This window comes from Aulonocara stuartgranti (genome assembly GCF_965226115.1).
Source record: "Aulonocara stuartgranti genome assembly, chromosome: 9".
Lineage (NCBI taxonomy): Eukaryota > Metazoa > Chordata > Actinopteri > Cichliformes > Cichlidae > Aulonocara > Aulonocara stuartgranti.
The window spans coordinates 29,903,056-29,916,407 of record NC_138960.1 but is presented as its reverse complement, the minus strand read 5'-3'; the positions used below and the strand labels follow the sequence as shown (position 1 = coordinate 29,916,407).

Genomic DNA, 13,352 nt, shown 5'->3' with positions numbered 1-13,352 from the left:
TATTTCACTCTGTCTCATCTCTCACAGTGGGATGGCGTGGGCCCCTTTCCCGACACGGCGGAGCCCCCCAAAGGAGTTCAGATGCTGTGGCACCCCACCATCGTCAAGCCCTACCTCACCCTGCTGTCTGAATGCTCCAATCCTGACACTCTAGAGGGTGCAGCTGGGGCTCTGCAGAACCTGGCTGCAGGCAGCTGGAAGGTAATGCTAGATTTGAGATGCTTTTCAAAATTGTTTGCCTTGTTATATTATATTTGTCAAATATAAATTGTCGAATTATACAACCACAGATGAGTATACAACTGCAAGTGCAGATGTGTTTAGCTTGTCCTAACACACAGTGGCTGTGCAGTGAATGCAGAGACACACTTTACTAATTGTACACAGGTCTTGTGCTCTGAAAAAACATAGATAAATGTGCACATTCACATTATATGTTGGTCAAAATACTTAAGTATGCATGTATAAGCTGAACGTGTGCAAGTAAACTGTGTGAATATGCATGCCTGGTGCCAAGAGCTTCATTGTACACAGTCAAATGCAGCAAAACCTATGAAAAGTCTTCTGCCTCCATAACCACATAGGTTAAAAAAAAGGTAATTTTCTTTTGAATTAATAATCTTTTTGCTCACTGCAGCATCCTGCTGACTTTAAAATATTTTGAGTTCGGTCTCGTGTTTTTATGTCTTCTATGTAATGCAGTATTGCACGTTGCTCAGTAGGAATGTAATTACTTTAATAATGTAAATGCTCCAAACCTGTACACACAGGGAGTAGAGCCAGGGTTCAACAACAGGCAACCAACGGAGGCAGCTAAATGGTAATAATGTATGAGTCATGTCATATTGGAGAGCACTGGTGGGGGCAGCTGTAGCCTTGAGGGAGGTTTATATAAGGGTAAAAGGCAGAAAGTGTGTGGGTATAATCTTAGCTTGACCTTAATAAAATAAAATAAAAATAAAAATAAAAACTGCGCCAGACATTGTTGGTCATAAATAGACTATGTGAGAAACTTAATGGAAGTATTTATTTGATCCAAAAAATGCAGTTTATGAAAATATGAACTCAAGAGGGAGTGACAGACAGGGGAGACACTGTGAGAGTATGCTTCAGTGGACCTGTAGATGTGTATGGGATGTGTTTGTAACTCATTTTGAATTGGTATTTCCATCGACAGTAGAGTAGACAGACAGTCGGAGCATGACAGGTATAGAAGAGGGGGTCTCTAGAATAATCAAGGGTGGAGGAGGAGAAGGAAATGATGGGGGTGGGTTGTCTTAAGGGAATCACACGTTTGAAACTCAGCACAAAAAGTAAGGAAACTTGAATTTGGTAGATTTTTCTTTGTTGTAACAATGCTTCTTGGCAATAAATCTTATACTATTGGAAAGCCAGTGTATTTCCCCTTATATGGTGCCACTTTGTAAGGAAAATCCGGTTGAAAATCCGAGTTGATGTTATTGACTCTTTGTTTTGCGCTTGTGGTACCCAGGTGCTGACAAACAGGTGCCTGATTGTCAGCACCTGTGAACAAGGACACTGCTACAGCGGTCAGTTGGTGTCTGCTCTAAGCACTCCACATTTGACTGATCTGGATGGGACCTGTGCCATAGGGCAGCTTCAAGTGAGGCCTAGCGCCATCTTCAAGTTAGGCCAAGTTCCATATAACAGGGAATTTTGGAGACAGGCCGTGAAGTTGGTGTCTCAAGAAAAGAACACCACAAGAAGACTGTTTCCTCACCCCGTCAGCACATAAGCAGTCTTCTACAGATTTGTAGTCTTGTCTCTCAGGACCATTTGGTTGACAGCTCTCTACCCAGACTATCTGGAACAGACTGCACACTGCCAATCTCTGGTCTCATAGGGTTGCCAGAAGGCCTGCAATGACTGCCCTTCATTGCACTGGTTTAGGGAACATGTGCTGACATCAGTGCATGTTGCTGACACCTGAACATGTGGGTGAATTTTATGTTCAGTGATCAGTCAGGATTCTTCCTACAACAGTTGGATTGTAGGGTCAAAGTGCAGAGAAGATATCGCTGCAGTCTGGGACTGAACTCTTCCAAGAATACCCTCGACGATCGCCCCCACAGGGTGTGGTTTATAAGAGACTACCTCCAGAATTTGGGAGTGGAGATGAAGGAATGGCCTGCCTCCAGTCCTGACCTCAACCCCACTGAATACTCATGTGATCAGCTTTTGCTCACCGTTCATGCCAGAGTGACCAACACAGCCACGCTGGATGACTTGCAACAAATGCTGTTTGAAGAATGGGAGGCCATCCCACAATAGTGTGTAACCAAACTGGTGACCAGCATGAGTTTGAGGTGCAAGGCTGTTATGGCTCTGTGTGGTTCTTCCACGTGCTAGTCTGTTGTTAAGTGAATACATTATTAAATTTCCAATGTGTCATGTTTATTCATCCTTTAATCATTCAATACAGGAAATCCAGGAAAGTGTCAATAGCAGAGTAAAATGTTTTAAGCAGAAAAGACTGCAAATTTTTCATGGGTGCAACCCACACGCTCAACTCTACTGCTCAACCCACAAATGCATTTTTCTTACAAATGTGGCACCATTTAAGGGAGAATAAACAAGCTTTCCAACAGTGTAAGACTTATTGCCAAGAAGCACTCTTAGAACAAAGAAATAATCAACCAAACACAAATTTTCATTACTTTTTGTGTTGCGTTTATTTTACAAGAGCCTAACTGTATGAACGTGTGTGTGTGTGTGTGTGTGTGTGTGTGTGTGTGTGTGTGTGTGCGTGTGTGTGTTTACATGCATGTATTGTTCTGTTTTCTCCTGTTGTGTTTTTAACTTCATTGTCAGTATTCTTATAATTAAATTAGAGCTGCTATCAGTTTGTGAAGAATTAGTGTTGGCACACTAAACTCTGCCCACGTAAGTCTTACCAAAGATCATTTCAATCCAAGGGTAAAATATTTCCTAAAATGATCATATGAAGAAACACCGTTTGTAAACAGAACTGTGTTTTAACCTTTACATGCTGTGGAAAGATCAATTATAAAAGTGACAGAAACTTTCAGCCTCACACTTCAACCACTTCTACCGATTCTTGGGCATTTCAGTACCTCCCCAATTGTCTGCAATTGACCCATAAGGCAGATGCATTTGAGCTGTTCAGGGTTGAGTGGCCCATTTGAGGGTACCTTGATAGTTGTTGAGGGAAGATAGAGAGGTCTCCAGGCTTAAAACTCCTCTGGTTGGTTCATATAATTCTCCCTCTCACAGTGTATTACTTGTGACACAGCGTAATGCGTCAGTTGCTGAATATAACATCTCCCATTTGACCACTGAGCTCTTTCTGCCTCTTTCCTTTTTTTTCCTACACTAACCACTTTACTCAAAGGAAATCTATGGGGTGTAAACAATTTCATATAAAGCACCCATGACAATTTTATTAAGCAAAACACTGTTATCCTAATTTCACATTGCAGTCTCTTTTTTTGTTGTTTTTTTAACATGGTACTAATTAATTGTTATTTTGTTGGTGTTCTTCTGTTTAACTTTTATTTAAAATCCTCCTGTGCAAGATTAAATGTAAATATACTCCTTCTTTATGGTCGTTGGACGTTAACACTGTGAACACTGTTAACACTAACTCTTTCCACTTGTGTTTTCTTGTCAGTGGTCAGTGTACATCCGTGCTGCTGTCCGTAAGGAGAAAGGCCTTCCCATCCTAGTGGAATTATTGAGGATAGACAATGACAAAGTCGTGTGCGCTGTCGCCACTGCTCTCAGAAATATGGCTTTGGACATCAGGAACAAGGAGCTCATTGGTGAGTACTGATAAAAACTTATCCAAGGGGTGTGGTGAGGCACCAATGAATTTGTCACTGGTTTTTTTAATCTTACAAACGTTGGATGCATGTCATTAATTTAATCTCAAATGATATTCTGGTCTGTTCTGGCTCACCTTGTGTAGTTAATGATGAAAATTAAATTTGCAATTAAGTGTGTATAATGAGCGAAAATTTGAACTTTTCAACTGTCGCTTAATAAGCGCATCATGTTTGGAAGTGTCCTGCCTACGGAGATCATATACTAACCCCGTGTTTGCCTACTGGTGGTGGTCAGAGGGCCCGGTGGCGCCTGTGTCCGGCAGCCTCGCCTCTGTCAGCGCGCCCCAGGGCAGCTGTGGCTACAATGTAGCTTGCTATCGCCAGTGTGTGAATGTGTGTGTGAATGGGTGAATGACTGAATGTAGTGTAAAGCGCTTTGGGGTCCTATGGACTAGAAAAGCGCTATACAAATGCAGGCCATTTACCATTTACCATATAAAACATATAAGAGGTTGGCTTGTTCTGCTATGTAAGTCGGAGAGCAAAATTGCAGTTTTTTTCTAAATGATTAAAATAGTTATTTAACTGAAGCGAAGGTGTGTTTGTTGGTGTGAGAAAATTAGACTAAGAAATAAAGTGCAGTAAAATAAAGGGGTAGTTGATATGTATTTGAAAGAGATGGGCTGAAGAGAGGGAGAGAGCAGAAGAGACAAGCAGATCAAAGGCTTGCTTTTGGCTTTGAAAAGTACACAGTGGTAATGAGTGAGCCTCAGTCAATCTGGTAGCATCAACACATCTAGGTAGTAGAGATCACTTCTTAACCTGACGCATTAAGACACTATTGTGTGTGTGTGTGTGTGTGTGTGTGTGCGTGCGTGCGTGCGTGCGCCACGCCACGCCACGCGTGAACATAAAAGCATATAAATGCATTTGTTTGATATCACTTCTCCTCCTCTACTATCTTGGGTAATCTTAGCTTCCTAATGGGCTCGGTGGTTCCTATAGCAACCCCGCTACCCTCAGTTTCAGATGAGGGGTCTCGTCGCTTGCCTCTGTGGTTTTGCAGAGTGTTGTTAGAACAATGGGGAATGCCACCGGCAAAGCTCAATACGCCCCCTACTGTGACGGTCTGGCTGGCACACAACGGGGGATTACAGATAATTGAAGCCTTAGCATAGAGACATCTGAATGGGTTTGAATGATTTTTGTTTTATTTTGTTGCTGTTGTTTATTCAATACACCTACAAATGTATCATTAGGGAATTGGATAGCAGTGACCTTACAGCTACATTAATTTGTATCCCTGTGAAAAACAATCCAAGGCCTTTGCATGTCGCTCTTTTTTCAGCCTTTTTTGTTGCTCTCCACCTATAGCAGTAATTCCAGACACTAGCTATCCATTTCCATCGGCTTATCCAGCGTCGCTGGGGGATGGAGCCTGCCCCAGCTGTCATAGGGCAAGAGGCAGGTTACACCCAGGACAAGTCATCAGTCTATTTATTGCAGGGCTAACAGAGAGGGATGGACAACCTCTGACGCTCACATTCACACCTTCACTCCAATTTAGGATCAACAGTTACCCTAACACGCATGTTTTGGACTGTGTGAAGAGGCTGGGGTACCACTACAGGCAGGGAGAACATGCAAACAGAAAGGCCACATCCAGCCAGTGAATTTGAACCCAGGACCCACTTGCTCTCAGACAACAGTTCAACACTGTAACCCAATTAAAAATACAAAGTATAAAATAGAGTGCAAATAAATTAAACCTTAATTTTTTGTTGAATACTTTAACAAAATGTTTTAATGGGTGTCAGGTCTAAGCTTCAAGCATGCTGGAGTACACACCCTGGACCAGTCGCCAGCCTGTCATTGGCAATTTAAAATCACCAATTGACCTACCACCCCTAACTGCATGTCTTTGGACTGTGGAAGCCAGAGTATCCGGAGAGAACCCACAGAGACACGGATGCAAAATTACACACAGAAAGGCCCTGAGTGGATGATGAATTCAAACCCAGGACCTCCTTGCTGTGAGGGAACAGTGATAACAGTGCTGCCCAAACCAAAACTCCAGGAATCAAAATAAACCATCGCCACATAACCCAGAATACAAAGATACAAAAGTTAAACTAAACTCGAAGGCATATTAAGAAAAGAAGAGACCCAGAGGCTCTAAATCAAAGACTCAAAACATCAAAACTCAGATTACAACCAAAACAGAGCCAGAATTTAGAGTCCAAACACACCCAGGATCAGAGACCACGACAATGACAATAGAAATCTTACGCATCTGACAGATGCATGAGAACAAAAAAATACAAAATAAAGTCAAACAAGAGGACTTAAGAAGACGCTGCTGCAGTTTATAGACTGAAAATATTGGAAATACGGGAAATATTGTGCTACAAACTACATAAAGCTGCAGGGAGGGATGCTGATTCTCAGTGGGACTGTCAGACACAGCAGACACCTTCTCAGGGATTTTTTTAAATGAATTACTACATTTATTACATTTAGAGTGATAGTTATAGCTTGCCTTCAAGACTTTGAAAAGGACAAAATTATTGACCGCCTTACATATCACCGCCTTTACCCAGGGGATGCCATACCCTGCATCTATGGACTTCCTAAGATCCACAAGGAAGCTGTCCCACTCAGACCCATAGTCAGTAGCATAAACTCAGCCACTTACAACATTGCTAAACACCTTGCTACCATCCTCGCGCCTCTCGTGGGGAACACCCCACACCACATCAAGAACTCCACCGACTTCACCGACAAGGTCCAGAAACTTACCCTGGATCCAGATGAAACCATGGTGTCCTTTGATGTAGTCTCTCTTTTCACTTGCATACCCACCACGGAGGCCGTGGAGACTGTCAGAAAACGACTACAAGAAGACAGCTCCTTGGAGGACAGGACCAACTTCACACCCGATCAGATCTGCACACTGTTAGACCTCTGCCTCACCACTACATATTTCAAGTACAACGAAGGCTTTTACAGACAAAAACATGGCTGTGCCATGGGCTCCCCCGTGTCACCTATTGTAGCCAACCTTTACATGGAGGAAGTGGAAAGAAAGGCTCTTGGCTCTTTCAAAGGGAGAGTACCCAGCCACTGGTACAGATATGTAGACGACACCTGGGTCAAAATCAAGACACAAGAAGTGGAATCCTTCACTGCGCACATTAACGCTGTGGATAAAAACATCAAGTTCACCAGGGAAGACACAAAGGACAACTGTTTGCCTTTCCTGGACTGCGCCGTGCACATTGAAGAGAACGGCAACCTCAACATCGAAGTTTACCGGAAGCCCACACACACGGACCAGTACCTCCTCTTTGACTCCCATCACCCTTTGGAACACAAACTTGGAGTAATTAGGACCCTACACCACCGGGCAGAACGTGTTCCCTCTAAGCCTGAAGGAAAAAAGAAGGAACACACACATGTAAAGGAAGCACTCAAAACGTGCGGCTATCCTAAATGGGCGTTCATAAAGTCAGCAAAGAGGCACAGAAAAGAAGACCAGACACCAGCGAGGGAGGATAAGGACAGACGCAACAACATTGTCATCCCCTATGTAGCCGGTGTATCAGAGAAACTCAGGAGAGTTTTCTCCAAGCATGACATCCCAGTGTATTTCAGACCCAGCAACACGCTCAGACAGAAACTGGTTCACCCGAAAGACAAAACGCCAAAACACAAACTTAACAATGTGGTGTATGCTGTACAGTGCAGCGAGGAATGCCCAGACCTCTACATTGGAGAGACCAAACAGCCACTTCACAAGCGCATGGCACAACATAGAAGAGCCACCTCCCACACCCATTTTCACACCTTGGCTCATGTGATTAGGTAGAGGATCATCAGGGGGTCCTTTGTCCCTCTGTGGGGGGTTACTCCCACTAGGTTTATATCTGGGACTCCCCACCATTTGACCTTAGAACTGAAGAAGCTTCTCGGATGAGAGGTGAAACGTCTTCAAGCAACTTCAAGAAGTCCAGACGCTTTTCTTTGCAAGCTCCTTTGACTACGATGACCTGGATGACTGAGAACCTTTACAGACATTTAGAGTGATGGTATGCTGACTCAGGTCAGCTATCTTAAATCACAGAAGTCATTTCATAATCGTTAGCCGTTAAAAGACGAATGTCTTCTTCTTAACAAGTAAAGTAGAAAGATAGTCAGTGTCAGTGGCACCCACTGACAAAAAAGTTTCCTAAAAGCAGAGAAGATTGAGAGCGAGCAAGTGAAACAGGAGAGGGAATAGTGAGGGTTGAGCCTTTGCTCTTGGCAAGGTGTAAGTTGATACATGTTGACAGAGAAGAGGCAGAGGCCAGGCACTCCTGAGACAAGCCCCATTTGGCCAGTGTTCAAAAACTTTATTCACTAGTGACTCTAACCTCTGATTCAGACACCTTTTTTACTTTACACCACATACTTCAGTAAAACAACAGTTTAACCTGAAGCGACAAAGTGATTTCAAAGCGCAGTTTGTTCTGTCTTTGTAAGATCAAAGTTCCAGCCAATTATAATATCATTTTGCATGGCTAATCTAGAGAAAATCACCTCTTTCTAAAAGCAAAAGCCAAATCTTCGGCTTATAGAACTCGTGTGTCATAACCTGTTAGTGCCGGTAAGTTTGGCAGCATCACCATGGGGGAGTGGTAGTTTGCGTGAGAGCTCAGCAGTGCCAGCGGAGAGAGAATCATCTTTCGCATACAATAACCTCAGTGTCAAGTCCTCTGGAAAGCTCTGTGATTGGATAAGAGCAAGACAAGCGAGAGGGAAGGAGCAAGAATCGAGAAGGTTTGAAGAAAAACGCAAAGAGGGGCCAAGTCAGGCTAAAGAGACCGAGCAGAGAGCGGGGGAAAATGAAACAAGAGGGAAAGAAATAGAGAGCAGTGATAGCTAAGACCTAACTGCATATGTATGCTTATATTCCAATCCCCCTGTAATGTGATTTAGTAGCATATTGATGTCGCAGAGAATCATTCTTCTCATCTGTCAACATTTTTGTCTCTCCTGATTTCACCTCCTTCATAGTTTTTGATTTGCATAATGTACTGTACGCCTGTGTAGCAATAAATGAGGCCCATTCACTGCTACACTGTCTGTCAGTGCAATTCCTCCCCATTTACTTACAGATGGTAATTTGACACACATGAATTGGAAACAGCTCTTGAATGCCAAAAAGACACTGTATTTTCTCCAAATACACCAACCATTTAAACACACAGGCAATGCTTGTAACCACATTCAAAGGTTAGCATTTCATGTAAATGCAATGAATGCAAACATGTGTTTAAGAAATTTTATAAATGAATGCCGTTGCACAAAGTGAGCGGCCTCAACTGCAACCTGTAATCAAGTTTCGGCGTGAGGGTTTCAATTCGATTTGATTCCAAACACAAATCCCATCTGCAGTGTGAGATTTTTAAAAAATATGGGACTTCTGTGAAACTGTTTTACTTATTAAACAAATTATTCTCTTAGTTTTTCGTAAAAGCATTGAGACTTTTAAGAATTCTTTATAGTGATGGACATGATGTGCACATATGGCACAAAAAACTCGCTCCAAGCAGAGAGTACAAAAAGGCATGAAAATCTATCCAGTCAGCGCGTGAATACCAGATTTGTTGGCTTCCTTTCTGCATCTGGTCTAGAGTAATTGAGTAATAGAGTAACATCAAACTAAGCTCTCCACTTGAAAGTGGCTCCAAAGCGCCTCTCTCACATGAATCAGCGGGTGCTTGTTGAGGTGCACACCTCAGCTTATCAGGATGTTCTCTTGTTGTCTTGCTTAACCCTTTTCAAACACCCTGGCTGTAATCAGCCTGATTCAGTGGTAACATTATGCAGACACAGGCCAGTTTCGCACTGATATTCCTCGTGGCTGAATGTAAAGAGAGCATGTCTGGAATCACGTCAAATAAAAACACCCTCAGAATAGGGATAAGGCGATCATCTTTCTGACTTCTTACTGTTTACAGAAGACAAATTGTACTTTACTCTGATTACAGTAATAAAATCAGTGCTATTAATTTATAATAAAAATGAGAGCAGCTTGCCATCATAAAAGATAACACTGGATGGAAATTGTAAAAGTGGAGTAACAGTCTACTTCCTCCACTTCTCTTCCTGTTTCTTAGTCCTCTCTTCTCTAACCACACGTCTTGATGGCTTAAGCCATCATCCATTCGTTTTCACTATACATCGCCACCTTCCTCTCTTTAATATGAATATTACACGCCCTTTTCTCCATCTCACACTTTTCCTTTCCCTCTCTTCTTCTCCAATTTTCACCTCTCGTTCATTTATCCCACTCCCACACCTTCTCCTCCTCCTCCTCCCTCGTCTTCTCTCAGTGTAGTTTCAGACATGAGCTCATAACGCCTCACCTTCCCTCTATCGCAGTCTCCTGCTCTTTGTGTCTCGCGTTGATGACATCAGTGCTGGGGAGTGTTACTGTGGAAACCAATGTAGTGCGCCACAGGGATGTCACTAATTGCACGATTGCAAGTGTGTGTGTAGGCGTCAGTGTGTATTCGCTCGAGGTCAGCTTCAGGAGAAAAAAAAAAGGGGAAAGGTGTTGACAACTGACAGCTCACCCGTTTTAAGCCTTAAATCTAAACATTTTGTTCCGGGACACCGACGTCGTTGTAGGCTGGCTGATTGCACCGAGCAGGGAGGGGAAATTACATTACATGCTTCCTTCCACTTTGCGCATTCCCAGCCAAAGAAAATATTTTTAGATCACCACAGAATGTCCATTTTGTGTTTTCCTCTCCCACGCCAATTTTTACATATTTTTCCATCCCTGCTGTCAACAGACTGCACAATGGTAAGCACAAACAACTTTGCAAAGAAAGCAGGCTGAAAGACAGTGCGGACATGTACACTGACTCACACAAAGTTGACACACACTGTCCCTGTTGCAGCAGCACTTTATGAAATTTCTCCGTCGCCTTCGGGATGAATCTCTCGTGTTCGAGGGTCTGGCATGTCTTTTATCAGCACACTGGCATTCTTTGTCCTCTGCCAGACTGGGAGCATGTCAAGAAGAGAAATAGAAATGGAAAGCAACAAATAGAAGAGAGGGAAAGAAAACACTGTTTGATGATTAGCAGATTTTCAGGGCCTTAAACTTATTACTCCAGGATCTGGTTCATGATCTTTGGAGGTGCACAAACACCCTTCAGTTCTGTATTTTTTAAGACATATTCAAAGCTCTCATGCTTTTCTTCGTGAAAATGTCTCTGAAGAGACCTCCCAGTGTTCATCACTAAGATTATAGCAGAGCTTTAGCTACCAAATAAAGTAAAGAAATTCTTTGATCTCAGTAAGTGTTAGTGTGTTTATGTCGGAGAGTGTGCGTCTTATATGTCTCTCCAAGCAAGCATTTTTCTATATGTGTGCAGAATGCCTGTTATAAAGCCACAGGTTCCTCACACATCCCTGCCTCTCCTCCCTTTATCCTCGTCTAACGCTTTCCGTGTCTTATGCTCTTCTTCTTCTACAATTTAAACTGTAAACGCGTCAACTGCAGACATCAAAGACAGACACAAAAGGGTGAGATATAACTGGTGTGAAAAACCAAGCGCAGGAAGCCAGAATAGTTTATTACTGGGAACCAACAGCATGCCACTTTCCAATTTACCTCCATTTCTGACCTTTTAAACCTGCTGTGTTTCATGTCTGTACTCTCCTCTGAAGCTTATTTATTTATTTGGAAGTTAAAAGGAATACACTTCCTATTGCTGTGGGGAAATCAGCCAGTTCTTTCAGGTTATTTATATTTATTTCTGCCTAATGAAGATTTTGATCGTTTGGCTGCAGGGTGCGTGCGACTGCGGTTTCCGCTCCTGTGTGGACATAAACTTCAGTTCATGTGCTTTCCAAACAAGCCATTAACCAGAGTGTGTGTGTGTTTCCGTTGGTGATTTAAGTAAGAAAATCAGTATATTTTGTGCCAATAATCATCTTGCATCTCAGAATGACAGCATTAATGTTTACAGATGTCTTCGGGGTTTAAATATTGATGTAATCTTGGTGTATGGCTGCATATTGAATGTGAAATCTGACTGTCTGACATCAAAGGATGTTGCCCGCATCACTTCTATGCTTTCAATAAAGAAATATCCCCTGCAAATAGAAAGCAACACCCTGTTGCTTTGAATCTGGCACCCCCTGTCAATGAGGTGATGTACTGCTGATGAAATCACCCTTGAGACACTGATTCAAATCACACAGATGCACCTAAGAATTACATCTGTCACAGATATAGTGGCTTCCTTTATATTTTTTTTCTATTTAGACTGCAGTTACCTGTTTTTATTAGACTGCCTGTTTGTATAATAATTCGAGGCACCATAGCAACTCTTTAGTTGCACATATAACTGTATTCCCAACGTGTATTCATTTTCCATCATCAAATTCACGTGTTTATGAAAACATCATCGTCACAAGTCATGTTTGATTTGTTTATTCGAGCGGTAAACTTTCATAGAGTCGTTAGCTTTTATTCAGCCTACAACAACTTCAGAAAACACAGAAGAGGTATCAGAAGCTTCTGATACCAGGAAGCATTCACCAGCCCACCTTTGGGACCCCGACCCAGTCACTGATAACCATGTATTAACCATCCTTTATTCTCAGACAGCCGGACGCCACAACCAATCAGGCAGTTTCATCTTTCCCCACATCTCCCTGAGACAATTACCTCCAATTTTACTTCAATAACACTCCCCCTTCTCTGTCAGTAAACAATCAAATCGCTCCATTGTTGAGGGTAATTGGATCTCTTTAAATCAAATCAGCCATTATGGCCCTGATGAAGCATGCCCTGCTCAGCGGGAGTTAGCGACACATGAGGGAATGCAGCACAGGAATACATTACCAGCTCTGCCTCCCAGGTGAAGATAGCTATATTGGAGGAGTTGTGTAATACAGGTTTATTAGACTGTGCCGTGATCAGCACAGGGCTTGTTTCCCTCCTTGAGGACATGTTCGGGGTCTAGCTCACATTTCAGCGACAAAGAAAGTAGATATAAGAGTAGAGGGGAGATTGCACACTAGCATGTAGAGGTGCCACATTAGGGTTTTAAAATAGAATGAGTCACAACCCACTCGTAAAAAAAAAAATCCATCTTAATCCTCTCCTCAGCTCGATTATTTCTTCCGTGTGCGTGCACTTATGATCACTGTGAGATTACATGAAATATTGCTATATAAAGTTTCTGGCTTTGACATTCAGTTTGGCTTCTGGTTGTTTGTACTACAATATGGTGAGTTATTAAACCCATTTGTATCTGTACTCTTTCTAACCATTTCTAATTATCCCTCGTTTAAATACGTTAGACTTACGAGAGATGGATTGTATACTTAGTAGTAAGTAAACTCCAGCTTCGCTTTAACAAGCGGTATCTCCAGCAGGGTAATGAGCACATCAAAAGATTAAGCTATAAAATGTGTTGAATTTTGTACTGACATTAGGAAAGTGCAGCAACTCCCTCTCATTTATATTAATCTATAATT

The 13,352-nt window shown here is 42.4% G+C and overlaps 1 protein-coding gene across 4 annotated transcripts in view; it reads left to right on the top strand.

Moving 5' to 3' along the window:
• The window catches only part of ctnnd2a (catenin (cadherin-associated protein), delta 2a), a 272,214-nt gene that overhangs the window by 230,807 nt on the left and 28,055 nt on the right, over positions 1-13,352 (top strand). For all 4 annotated transcript variants that reach the window (XM_082547708.1, XM_082547707.1, XM_082547709.1 and 1 more), the window contains exons 18-19: positions 28-201; positions 3,653-3,803. In XM_082547708.1, the coding sequence (XP_082403834.1) occupies positions 28-201; positions 3,653-3,803 (325 nt within the window). The remainder of the gene's footprint in view (positions 1-27; positions 202-3,652; positions 3,804-13,352) is intronic.